Source organism: Xiphophorus couchianus, chromosome 2, assembly GCF_001444195.1.
Source record: "Xiphophorus couchianus chromosome 2, X_couchianus-1.0, whole genome shotgun sequence".
Classification (NCBI taxonomy): domain Eukaryota; kingdom Metazoa; phylum Chordata; class Actinopteri; order Cyprinodontiformes; family Poeciliidae; genus Xiphophorus; species Xiphophorus couchianus.
In genome coordinates, this window is record NC_040229.1 from 870,634 (window position 1) to 897,571 (window position 26,938).

Sequence of the window (26,938 nt, forward strand, 5' to 3'; positions counted from 1 at the left end):
GCTTGTGGGAAATAAAAAGCAGAACCTTTTTACTCTGCAGCCACAAGGAGCGCAGACAGTTCGGTTCAGAGCATCAATCAGCCCAGCCCAGAGACAGCCATGCTCCGGAGCAGACGCAGCGGTGAGCTGAGGCTCTTCTTCGCTTTCCTGCGGCTAAATGTCGGACTTTCCAAAGTTTCCGTGAATGACGCCGCGCTTTGTTTGCAGGGATGGAGCTGGAGCTTCTGCTGTGGATGATGATGATGATGCTGCTGCTGCTGCTGAACTTCGTGGGACGCGCAGCGGCTCAGTCCAACCAGTACAGCAGAGCGGTGGTGAGTGAGCCGCTTCTCCAGCTGCTTAGTGGTGCAAAAATGTTCTCATTTGACGCAGAAAATTTAACAGGAATTGCGCTTGTACTGGATTTAATGTTTGCAGCACATGTGACGTTTTTAGGGGAAAATCGCATCTTATTTGCAGGTGTCGTTATATTGCAAAACCTTCAATATTTTAATAACACGAGGCTCCCACCAAAAAGCTGGAAACGTGAGATGAAGCGAAAGACGAAGATATTTATTTATTTATTCATTTATTTTGAAGAGACAAAAAGCAAAAACAAGAAAAAAATGAAAATGAAAACAGATTATCATGCTCAATTGACCTGCAATTTTACATTGTCTGTTTGAAAAGGAGCAGGTTGAAGATAAATCTTGTGATTTCCTGCCCCTCTCCAAACACCAGATAAACGTACATTATTTCCACATGAAGTCTCACATTCTCATCCTTAAATGTACAATTATTTACACATTTTTAACATGAATAGTAGCATTTTTGGTCTATTTCCCAATAAGCTCCTTTTTTTAAAACAGTTTTTTAAGCTGGTTTATATTTGTACTTTTTTTCAAACTCATCCTTCAATCTATTCCATAAATCTACTCAACACACAGATAAAAAAAACTCATCTTGGTTGTTCTAAGAGATTATTTTTGAACACTTCTTTCTCCTCTTAAATTATAACCCCCCTTTCTGTCACATTTGTATATAAAATATGAATTGTACAATTTTAAATGTTGCAAGGTCCCAGAATTTCATATGAGAATTATTTAAAACACATATAAAAACAAAAACTCATACTTTATGAAGGATTGACAAAAAATGTCTTTTTTTTTTTTTTACAGTAAAGAGTTCAATTAATATTCTGGCCCGCCTTATGATTTATGTGGCCCTCAGGGACACAGTTGTTTATTTAAATATTATTTTCACAATCAAATCAAAGCAGTTTTGCAGTGCAGTGTAGCAGCACAAAAGTTTCCTTTTAGTCAGTTTCAAACCAGCAGCCACTCAGAAAGACCCAGAAAACCACAGAGCGACCGTTGTCGACACCTTTTCCTTTTGGCTGCAGTATCAAACGCTCCTATCAGGGTGGAGCCTCATATGGTTTCAAAATCACATTTCTTAATTTCCGAAGACATTTCTGTTACATCTGGGCTTTTTTATGTAATTTTAAGTAGAACATTTGATTTGATATCTAACCTGCATAATGAGGATGGAGGTTTTGCATCAATAAAGGCCGACATGCTGCTGGTCCAGACGTCATCGGAGTCGCAGCTGCTGTAATATCAAATGATTCAGATTTCTTTCCCTGTGTCATTGTTGCAACAGCCAGTCATTTACTGTAAGCAATAAAAACAATGCTGTTTTTTTTTTCTTGTTCTTCTTCCAGCAAATTGCTCAATTTCTCTTAGTTTCCTTATTTCTCTTCCTGTTTAGGACTGGCTGAGCAGATATGGCTACCTTCCTCCTCCAGATCCACTCACCAGCAAACTGCAGACCAAAGAAGGGATTGAGCAAGCAATCCGTGTCATGCAGAGATTTGGAGGGATCCAGGAAACCGGATTAATTGGTAGAATACACACACATGCCAAAAACATGATTTGTGAATGATGTTTTTCATGTATTGCCTTGCAAAAGTATTCATTTTTTATGTTTTGACATGTTACAATCAAACCTCCAGGGCCAGTCCAAGCCCTTTTGGGGCCCCAAGCAGATTTTCATTTAAACACCCCCATCCCAACCTGTCAAAACCAAATGCTTTACCATTCCTAAACTAGTTAATATGTGCAGCATGCCTACTATGATTAGCATCATTCATAATCAGTTTACATGATACCAGTGTTATGATGTAAACATAACACTGCTACCAGCCCTACCCTGGTGGCTGTTGATTTTAACCTTACAGGAGTAGCAAAGTAAAACAAGAATATTTGGATTTTGAAATGCAGAGTAGTATTTAAGTGTGCCGTGCTATTTTTAACGATTTGAAAGTAACAACAGCTGAAAAACACTAAATTCACAATAAACAAGTTAACAAGTTTGATATCTTTCCCCAACAGGAAAATATTAACCTATTATTTGTATAACAAATAAAAAATAATATAGAAATTGTTTTTCCACGTGTAGTACAGGTTAGGTTGTATTATTCAATTTTATTTTAAATATAAATGTATATTTGTGTCAGGATCTGTGTTTTTCTGTGTTTATTTAGAGTTTTCTGTGTCCTTGAGTCTCTTCGTTGTCCTGTCCTCCCCTTGATTGTTCCCAGGTGTGTCTTGTTTCGGTGATTACCCTCCCATGTATTTAACTCCACCTGTGTTCCTTGTTCCTCGTCGGGTCCTCGTCAATGTTTTGTCAATTCGTCGTCCAATGTGCGTGCTACCTGTTTGGACTGAGTTTCACCATTAAAATCATCATAATTCATCTTACCTGGGTCCGCTGCGTCTGCCTCACCACACCGTTCCATGACAGAAGGACCCGACCAGACCAAACGGTGAGAAAGCAGCTCATGGCCCAGCATGACCAGGAGTTATGGATCCAGCAGCAGTTGGAGTTGGCTCAGCGGGATCTCTACAGGGACGTAGAGATCCTACCATCTCCGCTGCTGCTGGAATAGATGGGACTGGACTCGGACTACACCCTGGCGATTAGCCAATGTCAGATCCCACCAGTCACCACCCCAGAGCCCCCCGGATTCGGCCCCCGCCGTTACCTACGCCCGGGGAGACATCGACGTGAGCCGCCGGTGGACCCGGCCCCTCGTCGCTTTCCGGGAACACCTCCTCCGCTGACTACCCGGAGACAGCGACGTGAGCCGCCGGTGGACCCGGCCCCTCATCGCTTTCCGGAGCAGCCCCCTCCGCGGTCAGCCCGGAGACAGCAATGTGAGCCGACCGAGACCCCCTGCGTTCCTCCGGAGACCCAGACCCTCGGCGTTCCACCTGAGACCCTCTGCGTTCCACCTGAGACCCTGACTCCCCAGACCCTCTGCGTTCCTCCCGAGACCGAGACCCTCTGCGCTCTGACCGAGACCCTCTGCGCTCCGACCGAGACCCTCTGCGCTCCGACCGAGACCGAGACCCCCTGCGCTCCTCCCGAGACCGAGACCCCCTGCGCTCCACCCGAGACCCTGCCTCTGGGTGCTCGTCCTCGCCGTCTGTGGGCACCCCCCGGGACTCCTCGTCGCCACCTCCATCGCCGCGGACGGCCGCCGGACCGCCTCCGTGGTTCCCGCCTCCAGCGCCGCGGACGGCCGCCGGACCGCCTCCGTGGTTCCCACCTCCAGTGCCGCGGACGGCCGCCGGACCGCCTCCGTGGTTCCAGCCTCCAGCGCCGCGGACGGCCGCCGGACCACCTCCGTGGTTCCCGCCTCCTTTGCCTCCGCCCACCCTGTGGGTAGTTTTTGTTTGTTTTTGGACTCTTGGCCCTTCCTGTGCCTCCGCCCACTCCGTTGGGTCATTTTTTGTTATTGTTTCTGGACTCTGGCCCCCCGTCCAGCGCCCTTCCGCCCGCCCTTGTTGTGTTTTTTTTTGGTGGGTTTTTTTTTTGGGCGTCTGGTAGCCGCCCTTGAGGGGGGGGTACTGTCAGGATCTGTGTTTTTCTGTGTTTATTTAGAGTTTTCTGTGTCCTTGAGTCTCTTCGTTGTCCTGTCCTCCCCTTGATTGTTCCCAGGTGTGTCTCGTTTCTGTGATTACCCTCCCATGTATTTAACTCCACCTGTGTTCCTTGTTCCTCGTCGGGTCCTCGTCAATGTTTTGTCAGTTCGTCGTCCAATGTGCGTGCTACCTGTTTGGACTGAGTTTCACCATTAAAATCATCATAATTCATCTTACCTGGGTCCGCTGCGTCTGCCTCACCACCCCTCACTGCACCTTTCATGACAATTTGATCACTAGCTTGGTGCTCTTGGGGGGGCCCCCTGCTGGTGTGGGGGCTCTAAGCAGCTGCTTAACTTGCACGCTCCTTGGAAGGCTGTTTGAAAAAGCCGACCGAACCTTTTCAACTGCTGTTTTTATGAAACAATAGAAAAACTAAAACTCCACATAATCCTGAATACATCATCTCCGCCTTGTAGCACAGTGGTGGCTGCATTGTGCTGTGGGAATGCTTTTGTTTCAAAAGGAACAAGGAAGAAGGTCAGAGTTAATAAGATGATGGATGGAGCTCAATACAGAGCAAATGAATGGCTGAAGTGTTAGAATGACCTAGTCAAAGCCCACACCTGAATCCAATTGAAGATCTGTGACAACAATAGAATCCGTCTGAACTGTAAAGATGAATTGATGTAATTTTCTGCGAGTGCAAGCTACATTTTTCAGACTTTTATTTTTAAAATAAGCATTTTAAATTTAAATTACACAACACAAAATCCCATTAAAACTCCTCGAGGTTTGTGGCTCTTACATCATAGTGGGAAGCCCAACATTGTCTAAGTTCTCCTTTTGTCCGGTCAGTTTTAACACATGATATTGAACTGTTGCTCCAGACAGCGAAACGCTGAAGCTCATGTCCACGCCGCGATGCTCGCTCCCAGACATCGTCGGAGGCGAGGAGATGAGGAGGAGGAGGAGGAGGAAGAGATACGCTCTGTCAGGCCTTAAATGGCACAAGACAGATCTCACATGGAGGTGTGTTTCCTGTCATGCTGGTCTGTAGGTTTAACACGCAACTGCATGAATCATGATAATTTCTTTAACCGCAGAGTTTCACAGCTTAATATCGGGGGAATTACATGTTTATTTTTTAACTCTTTACCTTTTGATGTTTCATACCAAACTAATTCTAGTATTAAAAGTAAATGCAACTTTGAAAATCCTACTCTATCTGAAAGTGTTCTTGTTAAATTATGAAGTAGTTTTGATTAAAGACAAATATTTTCCAATGGTGAAAAAATTTCTCCATTCTCACTTATCGCTGTCTGATTTATAGAATCAAGAAACAACTTGAAACGCACTGCAAAAACAGAAAATCTTACCAAGTATATTTAGTCTAGTCTCCAGTGCAAATACCTTAGCAAACGTGAAATGAGACAAAACTAACTTATAAGTAGCTTTTCAGCAAAATATACAAGCTTGTGTTAAGTAAACAATATTGAAAATGAAAATGTGTCGGTTCCATTAGGAGACTATTTCACTCGTAACAAGATATTTTTCCAATGTTATAAGTGCAAGAAATATGAGCTTTTTTAGGTCAAAAATGTCTTAATATTGTTGAAAACATTGTTGTACATAGTGATGTATTGTAGTGTAACAATACATTTTTCCCATATGGTAACTAATAATATGGGAATTATTATAAGTTACTATATTTGGAGAAATGTGTTGATTCATTGGGAAACTAGTATTTTTTCTATTAATATTTATTAATTATTTCCCCAAAACAAGTTACTGAAAAGTTACTTGTAAGTTAGTTTTGTCTTATTTCAAGCGTATTAAAACAAAACTAACAACTTTTCAACAAGATATATGAGTTTGTTTTAAGCCAATAATTCCTTAATACTGCTAAAAACTGTTGTTTCCAATGGCAGAATATTTCACTTCTAACTTTGGAAAATGTCTTGTCATAAGTGAATAGTTGTGACATGTCGAGAATTAATCAATAAAATCATATCAAAACTAATCTGCTAATGAAACAAACCTTTTCATCAATGTTAAGGAATTATTGATTTAAAACTGTGCTGAAAAGTTACTTGTAAGTTAGTTTTGTCTTAGTTCAAATGAACTAAGATATTTGAACTACTAATTAGGCCAAAAATACTTGGTAAAATGTTCTATTTTTGAAGTGGAGTTGCATATTTACTTTAATAAAGTCTTTTTTTCTTATTTCCAGCGTCCACAGCTACCCGTCAAGATCCTCTGTTAGCCCTGATCAGGTGAAAGGTCTCCTGGCTCACGCCTTGAAAGCTTGGAGTGACGCCGCTCCGCTGAACTTCAGACAGCTGCCGGGCGACGGCGAAGCCGGAGGGGACATCAGAGTTTCTTTTGCCTCGCTGCTCCATAACGACGGGTATCCGTTCGACGGGCCGGGCGGCACCCTGGCCCACGCCTTCTTTCCTGGCATTGACGAAGTCTCCGGTGACACACACTTTGATGACCATGAGACCTGGAGCTACGGAGGTACAAATTTGCAATAACAGTGACAGAAATAGTAAACAGCACTGCAAAAACACAAAATCTTATCAAGTATGTTTGGTCTAGTTTCTGCTGCAAATATCTTAGTGCAATTTAAATAAGATAAAACTAATTAATGAGTGACTTCTCAGCAAGAGATAGGAGTTTGTTTTAAGTAAATAATTCCTTAATATTGACGAAAAAGTTATAGTTCCACTGACGCCGTTACCTAGCAACACCAGCCAAGGCCAGCCCGTTACCTAGCAACCCAGTTCTAGTTCCATTGGCAGATTATCTCACTTACGGTATAATATGGGTAAAATGTCTTGTTATAAGTGAAATAGTCTGCCACTTATAAGATTAATGAAACTAGTATAATTTTTAATTGATATTAAGGGATTATTTATTTGAAACATGCTCTCATATCTGACTAAAAAGTTATTTGTAAGTTAGTTTTGTCTTATATCAACTGTACTGAGATAATTGCACTGCAAAATAGACCAAATCCTTGGTAAGATTTTGTGTTTTTGCTGATGTTCCCACTTCCACAGGTGGCGGCAGCACCACAGACCTGTTCACCGTGGCGGTGCACGAGTTCGGCCACGCTCTCGGCCTCTCTCATTCCTCCTCGGATCCGTCCATCATGAGGCCGTATTACCAGGGTCCGGTGGGAGACGTGTCCCAGTACAAGCTGGATCTGGACGACAAGCTGGCCATCCAGCAGCTGTACGGTCAGTGGCAGCCAGAGTCTCTGCTCTGTAAACTCTAACATTGCATTTACCGTATTTTTCGGACTATAAGCCGCTACTTTCCCCCTCTACGCTTTGAACCATGCTGCTGCGGATTTTTCTTCAACCACCAGGGGGCTCTATAGCAGGAAGTGAATCATTGGAAGTCAAAATTGGAAATCAAAGAAGAAAGGGCTAATTTTCATTTAGAACAAGCACATGCTAGCAGCGGGCACTATGGAGAAATGTTTTCAAACTCAGACCCGCTCATCATGGAAACCTCACAAAGAAGTTTATATGATGTAGCTTTTAAGTTGAAGGCTCTCGATCTGGTAGGACTGGAGGGAAATAGAGCCGGTGCCCGTATTAGGTGCGGCTCACAGCCCGGTGCGGCTCATATATGTACCGGTACTGTTTATTTTAAACTTTGTGGGTGGCTCCACCCACAAAGTTTAAAATAAACTGAAACTGAATGAAAGATGCACAACTATAACTTGACTCTGGTCAAAGTTTGTAAAACTCAATTAAAGTAAGTCCAGTGAATTTTTGGGTGTATAGTGAATTACAATGTTGACATTAGTAAAATAAATTAAGTGCCTTCATCTCTTCTTGTATGTAATTGTAATAAGCACTTGATTATAATAAGTTTTGGGGTAAAAAGTTTTTAAAAATTAACAAAACACAAAATCTTACCAAGTATTTTTTTCCTCGTTTCTATCCAAATATTTTATTACACTTGAAATAAGACAAAACTAACTTACAAGTAACTTTTCAGCAAGACATAGTAGCTTGTTTTAAGTCAATAATTCATGAATATTGATGAAAATGTACTAGCATTGGCAGATTATTTCAGTTTTATATTAATTTAATTTATTAAAATGAAATAATCTGCTACTGGAACTAGTACTGTTTAAAAAAATAACATTAAAGAATTATTTAAAACAAACTCCCATATCTTAATTAAATGTTACTTTTAAGTTTAAAAGGTTAAATCATGTTACATTCTGAGGTAAAGCTGTATTTGTTTTAGATCAGTAGGTAATTTGTAAAAATCTGGTGAATATCTCCATTTTCAGACCCTTTCACAAAATAATAAAGTTTTGTTAAAGTTTAAATGTTTTACTGATTGTCATAAAAACCACAAAAAAAAAAAGTTCAGCTTGCTGTTAATGGAAATGAAGTTTGTGTTTGATGATAACTTTACTTTCTCTTAAAACAAGCGTTTTAGATTGGGCATGAAATTGTTATTTTTAATACTTATCTTGAGATCTCAAGGAATAAGAGTTTGATCTGATACTTCTGTCCAGTTGCATGCTTGTTGACAGACACCCACGCTTCCTGAGAATGACGTTTCTCATGCTGTCATCAGCTTTCAGTTCCTATTTAAAGTCATGGTTCTGTTTTAGGCGCGAGAGACGACACACAACCAGGTGGAGTCAATCCTGACCCACCGCTCTTTCCGAGTCCTCTACCCCCGAGGCCAACAACGCTGTGAGTTCACAAAAGTGAAATACCACAACTTCTAATTCTGTTCTGCTCAAATACAGCCGTCATGGAGGTTTCAAATGCGTAAGCGGGGGCTTTTACGATTCATTGGAACTGTTCTATTTCAGCGAAAATGCAAACTCGATGACAGCAACATTCTGAGGAACCACATGCTTTTGGAAACAACCAAACAAGGTCCTGACATTATTCTGTCAGGGCCTGTTCACCGTGGCGGTGCAAGCGTTCGGCCACGCTCTGCCTCTTTTCTCCATTATTCTGATAATTGGCAACTCTTCTCTTTGTACGAGAACTGGTAGAGATGATTTAAACTGGTTGGTTTCCTGGTTCAGGACCTGTGAATGGTATTAACTAGAGATGTACGATGCATCACCCTGTATTAGTCATTTGTGAACATATCCAATATTAATTTAAAAAAACAACTGATATTTATTTCCATCTTTTTTTCCATTTGTTTCTGGGGGGAGAATGTGATGCAGTGCAGGACTGTGGGGAATTCAACTGAAGCAGAAAAGCTTTTCTTAAAGATGTCAACAGATAGTAAAATTTTTATAATATGTACAATATTAAAAGGTGTTGAAAGATAGTAAAATATACAGCTCTGGAAAAAAAACAACAGCCCTGAAGCCCATTGAAAACCTCATGGTTATTCCACCAAATAGTTAAAACTTTGGTATTGTTGTTTCTAAATAATTAGGAACTTGTTTTCTTTGCATTAATTTCAGGCCTGAAAGCATTAAATCTTTTTCATTACTATGACCATTTGTCATTTTCTGCTAATACTGTAAATACTAAATTTTGAATTGCAGAGACATGTTGTCAGTAGAATAAAAGAACAATGTTCATTTTACTCAGACATAAACTTATAAAGAGAAAAAACTGGGAAACTGACCATTTTGCATTTTGTCTTTTAATTTTTTCCAGAGCTGCATGTGATATATACAATATCTGCAAATATCGGTTATCAGCAAAATGGCAAAAATAATATTATCGTTATTGACCCAGATTTTCATATCGATGCATCCCTAGCAGTCTGATTGCTTTTCTCAAGTAACAAGTAAAGTAAAGGATTACAGTTTACAGGATTCAAACCTGCTAGCATAATGCTAGTATGACTATGATGGAGAGTTTCTACAGGGTTGGTTTGTTGAAAGCTTTGTGTCGATTCCTCCTTGATTTATGCATATTATTATGAGTATAATAAACTGTAAGCCTCTGTGGTCACATTTAGTCTTGTTCTGCCCTCTAGTGGTATTTTCCTGTAACTGCATTTAAAATCTCTCCTTGTTTCAGTCCTGAGCCTTCATTCGATGAACGATGCCAGGGAGGCTTTGATGCAGTAGCAAACATCAGAGGAGAGGTTTTCTTTTTTAGAGGCAAGAAGAAACTCATGCGTAAAAGTTTAACAATTACAAATAAATATTGTTGTCATGTTTTAACCCTGTTCTTTGTTTAATAGGTGCACATTTCTGGAGAACCAAGCGAGACGGCTCTTTGTTGTCCTTAAGGCCGGCTGTGATCACAAACTTTTGGATGGGCCTTCCGACAGGAACAAACAAAGTCGACGCCGTTTATGAGAGAAAGAGCGACAGCAAAATCATCTTCTTCATCGGTAATAAAGCTACAGCTTAACCTGTTTTACAGTAGAAAGTTTGATCCTGGCTAATTAATCCGACATGTTTGCTCCTTTCTAAAACAGCATGCAGCAGTTTGCTCAAATATTTACTGAGGAAGCAAAGAGAAACCAAACCAACACTGCAAAAACACAAAATATAACCAAGTATTTTTGTCTAGTTTCAAACACAAAATCTTAGTATTTTTGGTTGGTTTAAAGTTCTGGATTATATTAGAGAATATGCAAAGAATAGAGGTTTGAATATTTTTTGCGAGGCATTATATCAAAGCAGATGTCCACCAAATGTTTTGAACCATTCTGATGTGTTCAGGCTCGCAGTACTGGGTCTTCAGCGACACAAAGGTGATGAGCGGTTACCCTCGGCCCCTGTCCGACTGGAGAATGACGACGCCGAGTGGCGCCGCGCCAGACCGGGTGGATGCAGCCTTCGTCTGGGCCCACAACGGGAAGACGTACCTGTTCAGCGGGGGGCAGTATTGGAGGTTTGATGAAAGCCAAAAAACAGGCTATCCGGAGCCAGATCCCGGCTACCCACGGGCCAATGACCTCTGGACGGGAATGCCAACCCACATGGATGATGTCATCACCTGGGGTGAAGGTAACAACGATCCCAGTCATTGAATGAGTAACATAAGCTATAGGTAGATAAACCAAACTAGATGTTTTCATATGTAGAATGTAGTCAACACTGGATAGCAGACAGCTCTAGTTCTTTACAAAAAATAAATAAGCAACTAAAAAAAACACATTCAAATGTTGTTTAAGACATTTACAAGCTAACGGAGGAATCACAGATTAAATTATGAAAATGCAGAACTACTGTGAAAAACTTTGGTAACACTTTTGCATAAGACTGACATGACACTGTAATAAACATGAAGGAGTCTTCATGAATGTTTATGATTGTTGTCATGATGTATCATTCTGTAAATAATCACATTTTTCATGCACGTTGACACATTTAATGGACTTTTAATGCAACTTTTAGTGCAACTTTGCGTTAAAAGTGTCATTATTTACCAAATGACAATTCATGACCACAGTTGTAAACATTCATAAGGACTCCTTCATGTTCATAACAGGTCTTTTATGGTTAAGACGGCGTCATGTCAGTCTTATGCACAACCCTTCAAATAAAATGTTTCCGAAACTTTTGGTAAGGTAATTTTATTTATTTAGCACAATTTCAGCAACAAAGCAATGAATTAGAGGAAATACAAACAAAATAACAAAAGAAAGCTAAATGTATAAACTAATAGGAGTTTCTAAATTAGTAGAAACTAAATTGTTGCAATAAAAACATTTGATTTTTATTGCAAATAATCGCAAAACCCTGGAGGGTCTTATTGATGTTAAAAGGCGGTCAGTATAATGTAATTTTAAGAATTTATTAATGTTTTAAAAGCTTGTTCCCGAGTTTTATCAATACATTCTGGCACAGCCGGCCCTTTAAGAGCAGCCATGGTCCTGATTTGGCCTAAAAGTGAAAATGAGTTTGATGGTCCTGGTATAGAGAAACATAACAGCTGCAGAAAGTGCAGAACTATGGAGACGGATCAGTGACATGCAGCCGTCGAGCTTCTTTGGTTGTCCTCACTGAACGTTGCTGCCGTTGTCATTCTTCAGGAAACGCCTACTTCTTTAAGGACGATTTCTACTGGGTGCTGAAGGACGGGGGAATAAACCAGGAGTATGTTTCTCCCAAGGCCACAGGGATGGACTGGCTGCGGTGTCCGGGTCCTCCTCCAACGGCTGCGCCGCAGAATCCTAGGAAGGATTGCAGCTGTGCCTTCAACAGATCGTCTCTGTCACTGAGGAACGACTGTCTGCTGCTGGTTGCCGTTATGCTGATAATTAATGGGTTGATTTCTGTAAATAATTAACTAATGTGGGCTGTTTTCTCTACACTGCAGCGTAAACGGGACTCCTTTCTACCATCAAACAGCTTTATTTCTTGATTCAAAGGGTTTACTTGCAGGACTTGGCAACCGTAGGATAGCAGCACTCTCCCATCCCGGTTGAGTTTCACATATTTGTGTTTATAGAATAAAAATGCACAAAAATATCAGCCTCTTTGGGAGTTTGATATTTAACACCATTATTCAGCAAATGGAGCTCTTCTTTCACATTTTATTATCTGATCCAGACCGAAATTTAGAAGATTAAAACCGAGGCGCCTTCTTCTGATTTCCAAATCAAGTTCTTCCAATATATTGTAGATGTGTTTTAAAATATATTCAACCAATTATGCATTGGTTTATCCTGTTTTTAAATTATTACAATTTGAAATATAGTAGTTAGATTTTCTACGTGTGATTATATTTTAACTTGTACATTATCTCTGTTTGTGGTCTAAGGTTTGCTGCTTAATAATCGTCTGAATTTACTTGTTTTTGTGTTAATAACATTTGGATAAAGGGCTGTTATGTAGCTAAATGAAATCCTCAGAAATTCACACAGATAAACTGAAAATGTTTGTTTTAATGGAGTTTTCAGTGTAAAATGAACAATCAGACATATAATTGCAAATATTCAAAAATGTAATCAGAACCTCTCACTATCTGTCTGACTTTTTTAGGGGATTTTTGTACAGAAAGAGCAGACAATGAACTGTTGTGCGTATTGTTTTTGTCGGGTCTAACGGTGATTTGACTGGGCCACCCTGAACCCTTTCCCCAGGAACTTAATTTCCCAGAAGCTTTTATATTGCTTTGGCATTATTATTATAACTTCCTACACTGGCCCCCTGTAGCTCAAAGAATAGACTTTAAAATATTGTTGTTAGTTTACAAATCACTGAACGGCTTAGCACCACAATACATTAAAGATCTGCTGCTGTTGTATCAACCTTCCAGACCTCTCAGGTCTTCTGGTTCTGGTCTGCTCTGCATCCCCAGAACCAGAAACAAACGAGCAGCTTTCAGCATCTATGCACCACAAATTTGGAACAAACTTCCAGAAAACTGTAAAACAGCTGAAACACTGACTTCTTTTAAATCTCGACTAAAAACCCACCTGTTTAGAATTGTATTTGAAATGTAATCAATTACAAATTTATGGATGGAACTTGACTTAATGCTGTGTTTTGATTATTGATTCTATGTTGCATTGTGTTTCTGTGTTTGTTATGATGTAAAGCACTTTGAAATGCCTTGCTGCTGAAATGTGCTATACAAATAAAATTTGATTTGATTATAAGGGCTGCTGTTGTGTTGCTGCTTTGGAAACTTGGCAATTACAGCAACCTCTGAGACACTGGATGGCCCACTGGCAACACTGGACACGTTTTTACTTCCACAGAGTCGAAATAAAATAGTGAAACCATAAAACCATCATGTTTTTAAATAGCAGTGATGGTTTAAGACTTAAGTAAAGTAGGGGAAAGGAATGTATTTTGACTAAATTGCACCAATTGTAACTTTCTGTTTGGGTGAAAATGAGAGTAAACAGTTTCTGTCAGTGATTTCACCTTTATGTATGGAGAAGATCTATAAGTTTCCTAAAGAGGAAGGCAGGCTTCCTATTTAGCAACATAAATTGGATAAATTATCACAGCAATAAAATAATCTGTGTACGTTTTAACCAACATGCAGTGTGTGTGAACACACACATTGTAACAGGTGGTATCAAAATTCACACAAGTATTTTTGGATTAATGAACTCATGCAAAAGATTTTTTCAGATTTTTTTTTTTTCAATGTTAAAATTTTGTATTTTCCTTTTATTGTTTTTGATTTTTTTCTGTCTGAAATGAAGCAGATCCAAAGTGCTACAAACATTGTATTCCAGTGTGTTTCCTTCCTGTAGTCTAGCTAAGAGCTGGGTCTGTGGATGTTGTATTTGCAAACAAAAAGACAAATCGCTTCTATGTTTAACTTTAAATAACTGCTGTGGAAACATTGAAAGTGCTTCTCTATCAGCTTTTCTTCTCTAAATTTCCATCCATTCAACCAACTTCTGCTTGTAAAGGTGGGTTACACCCCGGGGAGGCTGGCGAACAATACACACACAGACACAAGCGTGAGAAGACAGTGCTGACACCTGCCCCACTGCCACAGTAAATTTCCAACATGTTAGTTCGATTTTTGCCCTGCGGTGCTGCTGAGGGTAAAAGAGAACTTCCCTGAATCCTGGAAAAGGTTCTGCTTTGAAAACTCGCACAGTCAGTGTAGTACAGCAAGTTTATCTTTAACTAAAACTCGCTAAATTTAAAATATAAAACTCGCTAAATTTATTTTGCTCATAAGCAAGAGCTGCAACTTTCTTTCATCTGTTGAAACACAAATACAGGTGGAATGAACCTCAAATACCAGAACACTTTACATAAGTTGTATTAGAACCTCGTCTAAACGCCTTCAAGGACATTATAGTCAATTTGTGTTGGAGAGGATGGTTAGAGACAGGAATTTCCTAATTCAAGTAAAAGTCACGACTTCAACATATTTTTACTCAAGTAAAAAAATTAATTACTCAAGAGTAAAAACGCATTTGGTAGAAAGACTACTCTAATACCGAGTATCTGATCAAAACATCGATCATTTAATATTTAAACCAAAATGTAAAGTTATGAGGAAAAAGTCTGACCTCTAACTGTAAACAAAGAATTTTATATTAAATAAGTTTTGTTTTACAAGCAGGAAACCATCACAGACTAATTCACAGAGTCTCCTGTAAAAAAAACAAAACTGAAAACTATATTGAAGATTAAAAGCCAAACACTCAGAAGTCATTGACAAATATTTTATTGAAAAGGTTTTTATCTTCAATGATTGTACACAATGTGCCAGAGAACAAACAGGATAAATTCAAGTTCTTCATAAACCAGAGTAACACTTTAAACCTTCATCACAAACTAAAACCGGTTTCAGGCTCGATTTAAGTGCAATTTAAACACGCAGGCTTTTCAGCAAAGTGCAAGAAGAACCACAAGAATAAACGAGTAAAAAAATAAATGCATTTGTGTTGCATGGTCAGTTCAAGACAGGCGAGTCTTTTCATTCTACACACATACAAAACCTGCAACATGTGAGGTTTGGCATTTTATACATGTTTTACCCAAAAGTTGACCTTCCACACTAGCTTTTGTTTTAATATCTCGCCATTATGAGGGCAAAGGTCATCAGAGCCAGAGAGTAGCCAGATTTGGTGGAGGAGCTTGCCTTCGGCTGCGTTGAGACCGGCTGTGACGGCTGGGTGCTTCGATACACATCAACCATCAGAGAAGTGGAGTCTTTGATGAGCAGGCTTGTGCTGAAGAGGTCGATCTGAAGGGAGGATGGACAATGCTTAGCCTCATGGGAAGAAACCACTCTGTAGGATCCAAATCAGAACCTCCCTTATGGAGACACTCACCAAGTTTTTGCTGACTTTAATCGGTTCTTTGAACACGGTCCAAACTACGGCCTCGTCACAGGTGGGAGTGGTCAGGGAACCGAGGTAGCGATAGTAATTGGCTCGGTTCACGCCAGAAAGGAGATCGTCTAGAGAAATATTATCTGGGATTTTGATAATCACACCTGAGAAGAGAAATGAGCATCAAAGTGAGGCGCTTAAAAACAAATGAGCTTTACCACACTGCCCCCTAGTGGTCGGTGAGGTACTGCATGTAAACGACGGTTTAATGTCAACGCGAGACGCCTACAGTTCGCTTATCAAAAGATTATGTTTAAAGATAATAATGATGGATAAGTGGCTTAAAACTCAGTCACTCAAAAGAAAAACAGTCATACCTGCTGAATGTGTCGTTCAGGAGCAACTCGATTCTTTTGAACGGCTCTGCGCCGGAGAACAAGTCTCACTTGGTGAGAACTGTTACAACTTTGCCTTCTAACGCTTTTCAACAGCTGTTATTTTTATTTATTACAACTGACGCAACTAAGTGGTTAATTTTTATATTTAATGGTGCAGAAGAAGATTTTTGCTTCTGCCAAAGCAACTCAATTTTATTTTTCTTCTATTATACGTCTAAATTACAAATAGGCCTAAAATGTTATTAATGGACACAACACAACTTTTTAAACTTCCATGTAGAAACTTATAATTAACGTTTTCAGAATCTGTAAATAACTCAAAACGCCATGAGTTTACGTCTATGTGTCACATTTACAAAACAGCCTCACCATTCTTATTAATGAACAAAGAAAATAACAGAGACTCATATTTTCATTTAGGCTTGTATATATTAAGATCTGTTATTGTGGGGCAATTTCAAGTTAGGTGGTTTGTTAAATAGGTTAAGTTGTGCTCAGCCTGAAGAAGTTTGTGAAACACTGCCACAGCTTACCAGCATTTGAGATATTTGACAAGCAGGAGGTCAAAGTCTTCCAGCTGGCTGGCTGATCATCTACACCTGTCAGCTCCTTTAAAAGTGAAGAGAGATGCTGATAAAGCAGCTACAGAAAAAATGAAAAAGTTCTCAGACATGAGGTCATCTCTGCTCACCTCAATAAAGAAACCGAGAGCAGCGAGTCCTTCAGAATCCTTCACAGCAAGGGTGGCGTTCCGGTTGTAGGTCGACTTGCTGTTTACAATGTGAAGCTGAAGGAGGAATGAAAACAAAATATGTTTTTAAAGAAAGTTAACACACACGAGGCTCCAAAGTTAGCATAAAGATTAGAAATACCTCCATGGGGAAGCGCTTGCCGTCCACAGTGTGTTCTGATCCGGGTTCAGCCGTGCCTTTTCCCCAGTGAAGGTGGGCCTGCAGGCTTTCGTAGCTCTCAGACAGGCCTCCTCCTGAGATCTTGATGCCAGTATTGAAGGTCACTTTGACTGGAAGAATAAAAGGAAATGAAGATAAGATAAGAACAATATCCAGTGTCCTCTGATCCCCCCTCTGGCTCCGCCCCTGGTTAAAACTATGCTCCATGGGGGCGTGCAGTGGTGGCGCAAGGGGTTAGCTCGTCCTGGAGGCCTTAGTCCTCGACGCGGACGTCGCGGGTTCGACTCCCAGCGACCTTTGCCGCATGTCTCCCCCTCCTCCCCGCCCTCTCTCCTGTCTGCCTACTGTCACAAAAAATACGAGCAAAAACTCTTCGGAGAAAAAACCCCAACAAACTACGCTCCATGAAGTGCATTAACTCACAACAGCCCTCAAAACTGACTTTGCTTACCGTCACTTTACAGTTTTTGTTGCGTCCTCGGTCTTTCTGTCAACACAATGAGAAGTTGACGCTGCTCCGTCATGCTCCGATATTAAGGTGAAACTTAAACCTGTCGAGTGTTCATATCTCAAAACAGAACCGCAAAAAATGCATTTTACATCCCACACCGGACTCTGTTTCTTCTGTTCTCCCTTCACGTTCTGTCATGGCCGCCATCTTTAATCCAACATCAACGGCTCCGCTAAAGGACAACCAGCGGCGCCCTCTGCTGGATGGCGGTCAAACTACAACAGTAAATGAAGGTCTAAGGCTCATTTATTAGTTAATCGGTTGGAACTAATTTTAATTATATAAAGGATTAATCATAACAACTAAATTTTTCTACTAAGGTCAAAGATGACATATGATCTGTTAGTTATTATGTTTCTGACTCACTAGTCAGAAACCTCACTTAATTGGTCACAACACCAAGCTAATTAATTTATTGCAGCATTGGCTACAATTCTAAATGAAGTTGACATACCGTCAAAGTTGAAGTCAGGTAAACTGAAACAAGAGTAGTTAAATTAACTTTATTAAACTAAATTTCGTTGCATTTGTTTAAATTAACAACTTAATAAACTTGATCAATTAACTTGAGTACTTAATTCAGTTACTAATTTGTGACTAAATGAAGCAACTTATTTAAGTCAGATAAAAGAAAAAGTCAGGCACGAAAATTTCAGTTTTTGTGATTTTCTTCAATTAAAACTATTATTGGATTATTCACAATTTATCACAGAATTGTGAATAACTTCCACTCACTGAAACCTCCATGTCTTCTGGAAAAATGAGTTAAATCATTTCCAACTAGAACATTTTCTGCACTTTTTAACCAACATAAACAAAACACGGATGTTGAGGTTTAGGTGTAAAATGGTTAAAGAAATAGACTCTTAGATTTCTGTAACTAATGAGTTCATGTTTATGTAAATCTGAACATAATTACTCAACATTTTCCACATGTCACAGTAAGCAAAATTAGTGTTTCATTTGAAAGCTATACGTTTGTTTATCTATATCAAACTAAATGCCAGTTTACCGCGTCTGGGCAAAAAAATTGAATCTCTCAAGATTTTTTATCTTGTTAAATAAATGTTATTATTATTTTTCAATGACATCTTCCAGTTTAGAGCTAATGTAGTGACTCATTGTTTAATTCACGCATCTTATCTGTCCACATAATAAAGTCTGAGTCCGTCAGATGCCCTATAATCTCAGTCTCAGTCCGGGATGCTGCGCCTTTGCAGTCTCTCAACATACCAGTGTCTCCGGTGTTCTCAATTGTGGCCAAGGCGGATTTGTTGTCATATCCCTTGAAGGTGAACTCCGTCAGGTTCTTGTCCTCCGTGGCGTTGGCAGACACGATGTTGATGGGCGACTGACGCGTCCCGTTGCAGTGCAGCGGGGCGATGGTCGGCCAGGTGCTGTCACCTGCGGCAGAGGCACGGAGCTGAGCGGCTGCAACGAAATGACGTTGGAGCGAACAGAGGAAACTTACTGCAGCTTGGATCATGGTAGCACCACGCTGGAAGAGAATTAAACCGGTTAGTAGGTTCCGTTTTTGTAGAAATAGTGGTGAAAATATATATATGCATATTATTATTTTCTTTTTCCCCCTTACCGACCGTGGATGACTGACAATAAGCACCTGGTGCAAGGACGCACACAGCAACAGCTATTATTGTCAGAAAATTCATCTGAGGAAGAAACAAACATGAAAAATACCAATAGAACCTGGAAAAAATGTTTTATTTGCATTTAACAATTAATTAAATGCAAATAAATGGAAAGTTAAAACTCAAATTGGCTGATTCGAAAGTGAGGAAAAGTACAAAGATTTTAAAAGTCAGTCCAGCTGCCCCTACCTTTGCAGGTGTTTCCACGCAGGTGTCTGCTGTCCTGCCTCATCCTAACATTTTATAGCAGGGGGTGTCAAACTCCAGCCCTCAAGGGCCGGTGTCCTTTAAATGTGCCACAGGTACAAAACGCTGGAATGAAATGGCTTCATCACCTCCTCCTTGTGTAAATCAGTTCTCCAGAGCCTTAATGACCTAATTATTCTATTCAGGTGTGCTGCAGCAGAGCCACATCTAAAAGTTGCAGGACAGCGGCCTTTGAGGACTGGAGTTTGAGACCTGTCTTTTATAGCTTCTCATTTCTGCAGAAATTCAGCGGATACTTTAATGACGTCAATACCTGATCGCATGACTTATAAAAGATCAGGATCTGTGTTTTTCTGTGTATTTATTTTGAGTTTTCTGTGTCTGAGTCTGCGTGTTGTCCTGTCCTCCCTTTGATTGTTCCCAGGTGTGTCTCGTTCCCTGATTGTGTATTTAGTGTCACCTGTGTCTCTGCGTCTTTGTCGGGTCTTCGTCTATGTCCTTTCGTTCACCCTGTTGCTACCTGTGTTGAGCCCTGGTTTCCGCTCAGCAGTGCTGCCTGGGTTTTAGGACTATTTTTGAATAATCTGTACTGTTTGTCATCATTAAACCTCATCATTTTTCTGCAACGTGGTTCCGCCGCGTCTGCCTCGCCACCCAACTTCTCCACTTCATGACAAAAGGAACAAATCAATCACGTACAGAACTAAAATACCTTACATTAGTAATGTAAGTTGAGGAAATCTAAACTATTTAAAGGGGTAATGCTTGGTTCTTGTTACAAAGGCAGTGTTTTCTGTATATTATCCAGAAATATCTCTTTGGTCATTTATTTATCAGAGTTTGTCTGATTATTATCTCCATCTGAGATAGTTGTACCTCAGATGGAGATACAACAACTTCCAACTGTTCGGCATTTGAAGTTGGACAGAGAGGTAAGCGGTACATTTCTTTTACTGACTAGCTAACGTTGTGTTAGCAACTCTGGGTTACGTTGGTGATGGTGCTTATCTTTCACTTGTATGCTGCTATGTTTAGTCTTGCTCAGTGGCGCAAAAGGTGGCTATGCAGTGTATGCAACGCATAGGGGCGCTGCACGAGAGGGGGCGCAAAAACGATGTGGGGAATTTCTTTTCTAGTCAGCTTAACAGCTGTTTGTGTATGAAATGATCAATAAGAGAGGAACAGCACTGATTAGGCGCCCGCCTCCCATACAGGCAGCTCGGCCAGCGGCCCTTCGACAACACGCTGAAAAAAGTTTTTTTTTTCTTTTAAATTTGTAGTAAAGCCTCGACAACAGGGAGCTAAAGATGGACGCAGAAAAAACTCCGGGGCACAAAACAGAAAACAGAAGAGGGAGGATAAAGATGTTGGCGAGACGAAGAAAAGCTTTTCAAAATGGTTGGGAGACAAAACAGTGACTCGTTGCGGGACCTAAAGAGGACCCCACGAACTGACGCTGTTGTCATGGTTACCTAGAGACGGACACTACGCAGCCGCAGTGAGCTGCTATCAACCAGTGTCTTTTTAAAATGTCCACCCGATAAAACACCGTCCTTAGAAATAAAACCTCTGGCAAAAATACAGACGGTAGTGGGAAGACAAGCTAACCAATCACAGTGAAGTTTAATAGGGGTATTAAAATAAATGTGTCACGATATTCAGTGGGTTTGATATCAGACAGAATGGATCAGGAGAGGAACCGCAGAACCTAAAGAACCAGACACCAGTCTCTTCATCCCTCAATCATTTCCTGAGACCGAAAAATAATATGGATGGCAATTTAAAGAACAAATCATACAAATAGATTAATAGTAAATAAATATTGTGGAGAACATTAAAACGTTTGTTAGGATTGTGTAGGAAAAATGTTGATCCACCTCAAAAATATGTAGCTGCGCCCCTGGTCATGCTGTATGTATCCGGTGATTAAAACGTATCCACATCAATGTGCACCGAGTGGATAGTGAGCTGGGTCCGGATCAAAAAGCAGGTTCTGGACCTGAACTCAGGGAAGGGAGTTTGTCTCTGTCCCATCATAATGATGAAACGGGTCCAGTTTCATCACAGGATGGATGGTGTGTTCATAAGGGAAGCTACGGTTTCTTACACAAAAACACTGTGCTTTATTTGCAATGAGTGCACTGTGTTTGATTTTTGAAATAACACATTGTCTATTATTTACATTTAACATAATTGGAACATTGTTTTTTTTTTTTTTTTTTTTAAACGACTGGAAAGGACTTGAAATTCCAAGCTCCCAACTTTTGCCTGTCTTGACTTGAGACTCGACTCGGACTTGAGGACAACGACTTGAGACTTACTTGAGACTTGCAAAACAGTGACTTGGTCCCACCTCTGGTCCTGACCTCAACCCAAGAGAACGGTTCACATGTCAAAAACGTGTTTTTCACGTGTGCGCACTTTGAAATCAGACGCTGACATTTTGCTCTAGATGCATCAAAATGGCTGTAGGCGGGCGGTGAGAAGAGACTCCTCAGGAAATGTGTCCTTCAAACTCTTCCACCGTCTCCTGCGTATTTCGTTTAAATAAATATGTTTATTTAACATTTGTTAACATCACTCAATGTTTTTGGTGGATGGATTTGGATAGCTCAATTGAGTGGAAATATTTTAAAATAGTAAAAGTTATATTACCCGTCATTCTAACTTCCTCATCGATCCTCTTCCAAGCGAGGTCCGTATATAGTTAGTCATGAGTAGATAACCTTGATTGTATATTTAAAGATGACAATGTGAGATTTATGTCATGTAAGGTGGAAATAACTTAAGTTTATCTGGTGTTTGGAGATTTAATTGTTTATAAGTTGATGAGTATGAAAGGGGTAAGAACTCATAGATCTTGCATCTTCTACCTGCTCCTTTTTAAACAGATAATATAAAATTGCATGTCAATGGGGCATGATAATTTGTTTTAAACTAAATTTTCCTTTCTTATTCTTTCTTGCTTTTACCTTTGTCTGTTCAAAATAAACAAATAAATAAAACACTTGAAAAGCTGCAGAGCTTGACGCGCAAAACGTGCCGCGACGAACCTCTAGACTTTGAATGTAAACCGGACGGCCCTGATGCTCAAAACGTGTTTGGTGTGAACGCACCATGAGAGCCAGGCCTTCTCGTCCAACATCAGTAGGTGACCTCACAAATGTGCTAATAGAAGAATGGCAAAAAATCCGTATAAACCTATAAACACTCCTGAATCTTGACAGACTTTGGGACAGACCTCCCAAAAGAGATAATAGATTTAAAAATATGGCTTTTTTCACATATTATGGCCTATTTTCTGTGATGCGTAATTTTTTCATTACAGCAAACCAACCGAACAGGAAATGTTCCCACAAAATGAGTCATTAGTGAAAAGATATTTCACACAGTATTCTGAAATACTAGTAAAGGAGAAACTGATTTATAGGCTGCCTGACCGGCTCCTAAGAAGTATTTCTCTATTCAACAACACACCCATTTATGTTCTAAACTTGTTTATCAGGGATGTTTAGAGAAACCAAATAACCCAACAATTGTGTTTCTAGGATGTGGGAAGAAACTAGAGAATCCTGGGGAAACATGCAAGCAGAAAGTTTGGTTCTGTATGTCCTTTGCAGTGACATTTGAGAAAGTTAAGCATAAAATAGTTTAATACTGGAGACCTTCTGACATTTACATACTACTTGGGTTTTACCGCAAAAAATAAAACCCAACAAACACCAAATGAACTTCTTGCATACTGTAAAACATTTGAAGTTGGTTTAACTTGAAAATGAAAGTCCACCTGCTGCCTTGAAAATGCAATTTAAGTCAACAAAAATATTGTTTTGGTTTTAACTCAGAAATTAAAGTTCATGAAGTTGATTTAACAAGAGACAAGTTGTCTAAACATTTTTGTTTTGCATTTGTTCATGCAATTTGTTTTGTTTCAAATCACATGAACCAAATTCCGGGTCCGGGGGCTGCAGCCGTGGTGTAGACCTTTCTGGAATGAAGAGACTGACTGGGCCGGAAGACGTTGTGATATCCTGCATTCTCCGGGAACAGCGCCATCTGATGGAGTTAAACGTAACGTTAACACTTCAGTAGTGAGGATGTTCAGTCAGAGACGAAATTCACACAACCTGACATAAAGACATGAAAGGAAGAGACGAACACGGACAGAAAGATTTAATTCTAATTGATGATTTTTTAAAAACGTTTCTCATGACGAGCAAAAGCAAAGACATTTTCAGGTCCATGTTGTTCCAGAATATAGTGGATATTATAGAGGAAAAAACACATTTTTATCATAAAGCAACCAGCATCAGGTGTTTCCTACGGAACCCCGTAAAGGACATGGGGAAAACTTTCTTTGGCGTTCTCTTGCAATAATGTACTGATCAGGTCATGCTGTATAATTTAATACTGAAAGTCTTTCTTAAGGTGGCCACCGTACTTTCTGCTTTAACCTACGGTTTTCATACGGTTTGTGAGATATCTGAAGTTTTATATCTTTTTCTTTAGGATAGAAATCCACCACAAACCTATTAATTAAAAAAAAATGAAACCTGATATTTATTTCCATCTTTTTGCCATTTGTTTCTGGGGGGAGAATGTGATGCAGTGGGAATTCAACTGAAGCAGAAAAGCTTTTCTTAAAGATGTCAAAAGATAGTAAAATTTTTTATAATATATACAATATTAAAAGGCGTTGAAAGATGGTAAAATATACAGCTCTGGAAAAAAACAACAGCCCACTGCACTGAAGCCCATTGAAAACTTCATGGTTATTCCACCAAATAGTTAAAACTTTGGTATTGTATAAGAATAAAATCAGAGAAACTGACCATTTAGCATTTTGTCTCTTAATTTTTTCCAGAGCTGCATGTGATATATACAATATCTGTAAATATCGGTTACCAGCAAAATGGCAAAAATAATATTATCGTTATTGACCCAGATTTTCATATCGATGCATCCCTAGCAGTCTGATTGCTTTTCTCAAGTAACAAGTAAAGCAAAGGATTACAGTTTACAGGATTCAAACCTGCTAGCATAATGCTAGTATGACTATGATGGAGAGTTTCTACAGGGTTGGTTTGTTGAAAGCTTTGTGTCGATTCCTCCTTGATTTATGCATATTATTATGAGTATAATAAACTGTAAGCCTCTGTGGTCACAGTTAGTCTTGTTCCGCCCTCTAGTGGTATGTTCCTGTAACTGCATTTAAAATCTCTCCTTGTTTCAGTCCTGAGCCTTCATTCGATGAACGATGCCAGGGAGGCTTTGATGCAGTAGCAAACATCAGAGGAGAGGTTTTCTTTTTTAGAGGCAAGAAGAAACTCATGCGTAAAAGTTTAACAATTACAAATAAATATTGTTGTCATGTTTTAACCCTGTTCTTTGTTTAATAGGTGCACATTTCTGGAGAACTCAGCGAGACGGCTCTTTGTTGTCCTTAAGGCCGGCTGTGATCACAAACTTTTGGATGGGCCTTCCGACAGGAACAAACAAAGTCGACGCCGTTTATGAGAGAAAGAGCGACAGCAAAATCATCTTCTTCATCGGTAATAAAGCTACAGCTTAACCTGTTTTACAGTAGAAAGTTTGATCCTGGCTAATTCATCTGACATGTTTGCTCCTTTCTAAAACAGCATGCAGCAGTTTGCTCAAATATTTACTGAGGAAGCAAAGAGAAACCAAACCAACACTGCAAAAACACAAAATATAACCAAGTATTTTTGTCTAGTTTCAAACAGTTTTAATATTAATAAAGTATTAAAACTGAAAGAAAACAAAATCTTAGTATTTTTGGTCTACTTTCTGTTGCAAATATCTTAGTATACTTAAAATAAGACAAAACTACCTTACAAGAGTTTGTTTTAAGTAAATAAAAAGAAACATCTAATTCCACTTAATATGATATTTTCCCCATATTGTAAGTAAAATAATCTGCCAGTTGAATTGGTACTTTTTTGTCAATAATAAGGACTTTATTTTTTTATTTAAAACAAGTTCCTGTATGCCATTAAAAGGCATTAAAGTTCTGGATTATATTAGAGAATATGCAAAAAATAGAGGTATGAATATTTTTTGCGAGGCATTATATCAAAGCAGATGTCCACCAAATGTTTTGAACCATTCTGATGTGTTCAGGCTCGCAGTACTGGGTCTTCAGCGACACAAAGGTGATGAGCGGTTACCCTCGGCCCCTGTCTGACTGGAGCGGCTCCGCGCCAGACCTGGGTGGACGCAGCATTCGTCTGGGCCCACAATGGGAAGACGTACCTGTTCAGCGGGGGACAATTTTGGAAGGACTTGCTGAAGGACGGGGGAATAAACCAGGAGTATGTTTCTCCCAAGGCCACAGGGATGGACTGGCTGCGGTGTCCGGGTCCTCCTCCAACGGCTGCGCCGCAGAATCCTAGGAAGGATTGCAGCTGTGCCTTCAACAGATCGTCTCTGTCACTGAGGAACGACTGTCTGCTGCTGGTTGCCGTTATGCTGATAATTAATGGGTTGATTTCTGTAAATAATTAACTAATGTGGGCTGTTTTCTCTACACTGCAGCGTAAACGGGACTCCTTTCTACCATCAAACAGCTTTATTTCTTGATTCAAAGGGTTTACTTGCAGGACTTGGCAACCGTAGGATAGCAGCACTCTCCCATCCCGGTTGAGTTTCACATATTTGTGTTTATAGAATAAAAATGCACAAAAATATCAGCCTCTTTGGGAGTTTGATATTTAACACCATTATTCAGCAAATGGAGCTCTTCTTTCACATTTTATTATCTGATCCAGACCGAAATTTAGAAGATTAAAACCGAGGCGCCTTCTTCTGATTTCCAAATCAAGTTCTTCCAATATATTGTAGATGTGTTTTAAAATATATTCAACCAATTATGCATTGGTTTATCCTGTTTTTAAATTATTACAATTTGAAATATAGTAGTTAGATTTTCTACGTGTGATTATATTTTAACTTGTACATTATCTCTGTTTGTGGTCTAAGGTTTGCTGCTTAATAATCGTCTGAATTTACTTGTTTTTGTGTTAATAACATTTGGATAAAGGGCTGTTATGTAGCTAAATGAAATCCTCAGAAATTCACACAGATAAACTGAAAATGTTTGTTTTAATGGAGTTTTCAGTGTAAAATGAACAATCAGACATATAATTGCAAATATTCAAAAATGTAATCAGAACCTCTCACTATCTGTCTGACTTTTTTAGGGGATTTTTGTACAGAAAGAGCAGACAATGAACTGTTGTGCGTATTGTTTTTGTCGGGTCTAACGGTGATTTGACTGGGCCACCCTGAACCCTTTCCCCAGGAACTTAATTTCCCAGAAGCTTTTATATTGCTTTGGCATTATTATTATAACTTCCTACACTGGCCCCCTGTAGCTCAAAGAATAGACTTTAAAATATTGTTGTTAGTTTACAAATCACTGAACGGCTTAGCACCACAATACATTAAAGATCTGCTGCTGTTGTATCAACCTTCCAGACCTCTCAGGTCTTCTGGTTCTGGTCTGCTCTGCATCCCCAGAACCAGAAACAAACGAGCAGCTTTCAGCATCTATGCACCACAAATTTGGAACAAACTTCCAGAAAACTGTAAAACAGCTGAA

General features: G+C 39.6%; 2 protein-coding genes across 3 annotated transcripts; one reads left to right on the forward strand and one right to left on the reverse strand.

Moving 5' to 3' along the window:
• Positions 1–26,586, forward strand: mmp25b (matrix metallopeptidase 25b). Of its 2 annotated transcripts, XM_028035577.1 has the most exons (12): positions 1–121; positions 208–314; positions 1,750–1,882; positions 4,799–4,940; positions 6,142–6,428; positions 6,974–7,153; positions 8,557–8,641; positions 9,947–10,029; positions 10,113–10,265; positions 10,600–10,887; positions 11,916–11,959; positions 25,630–26,586. In XM_028035577.1, exons 1-12 carry the CDS (start codon positions 100–102, stop codon positions 25,840–25,842), a joined length of 1,737 nt encoding a protein of 578 aa, XP_027891378.1. In that variant the 5' UTR covers positions 1–99; the 3' UTR covers positions 25,843–26,586. The 2 variants fall into 2 exon arrangements, with proteins under 2 accessions (XP_027891378.1, XP_027891371.1); XM_028035570.1 differs by lacking the exon at positions 25,630–26,586 and having other exon boundaries at positions 2–121; positions 11,916–12,916.
• Positions 15,016–19,421, reverse strand: LOC114155639 (carbonic anhydrase 4-like). Its single transcript, XM_028035625.1, has 9 exons — positions 19,300–19,421; positions 19,056–19,131; positions 18,933–18,959; positions 18,695–18,865; positions 16,912–17,060; positions 16,731–16,826; positions 16,573–16,648; positions 15,642–15,805; positions 15,016–15,553 (listed from the first exon to the last, which is right to left on the reverse strand). The coding sequence occupies exons 2-9, from the start codon at positions 19,129–19,131 to the stop codon at positions 15,377–15,379; spliced, it is 936 nt and encodes a 311-aa protein (XP_027891426.1). The 5' UTR covers positions 19,300–19,421; the 3' UTR covers positions 15,016–15,376.
• Positions 26,587–26,938: the final 352 nt, after the last annotated feature.

Bases quoted from the DNA above. Each gene is read 5' to 3' on its own strand.
- mmp25b (XM_028035577.1), top strand. From the start codon at position 100: ATGCTCCGGAGCAGACGCAGCG. The intron at 315-1,749 runs GTGAGTGAGCCG...CTTCCTGTTTAG, and splicing joins ACCAGTACAGCAGAGCGGTG to GACTGGCTGAGCAGATATGG. The intron at 10,266-10,599 runs GTAATAAAGCTA...TGATGTGTTCAG, and splicing joins CAAAATCATCTTCTTCATCG to GCTCGCAGTACTGGGTCTTC.
- LOC114155639 (XM_028035625.1), bottom strand. From the start codon at position 19,131: ATGAATTTTCTGACAATAATAGCTGTTGCTGTGTGCGTCCTTGCACCA. The intron at 18,866-18,932 runs GTAAGTTTCCTC...CCTCTGCCGCAG, and splicing joins CTACCATGATCCAAGCTGCA to GTGACAGCACCTGGCCGACC. The intron at 15,554-15,641 runs GTGAGTGTCTCC...TCCTCCCTTCAG, and splicing joins TTAAAGTCAGCAAAAACTTG to ATCGACCTCTTCAGCACAAG.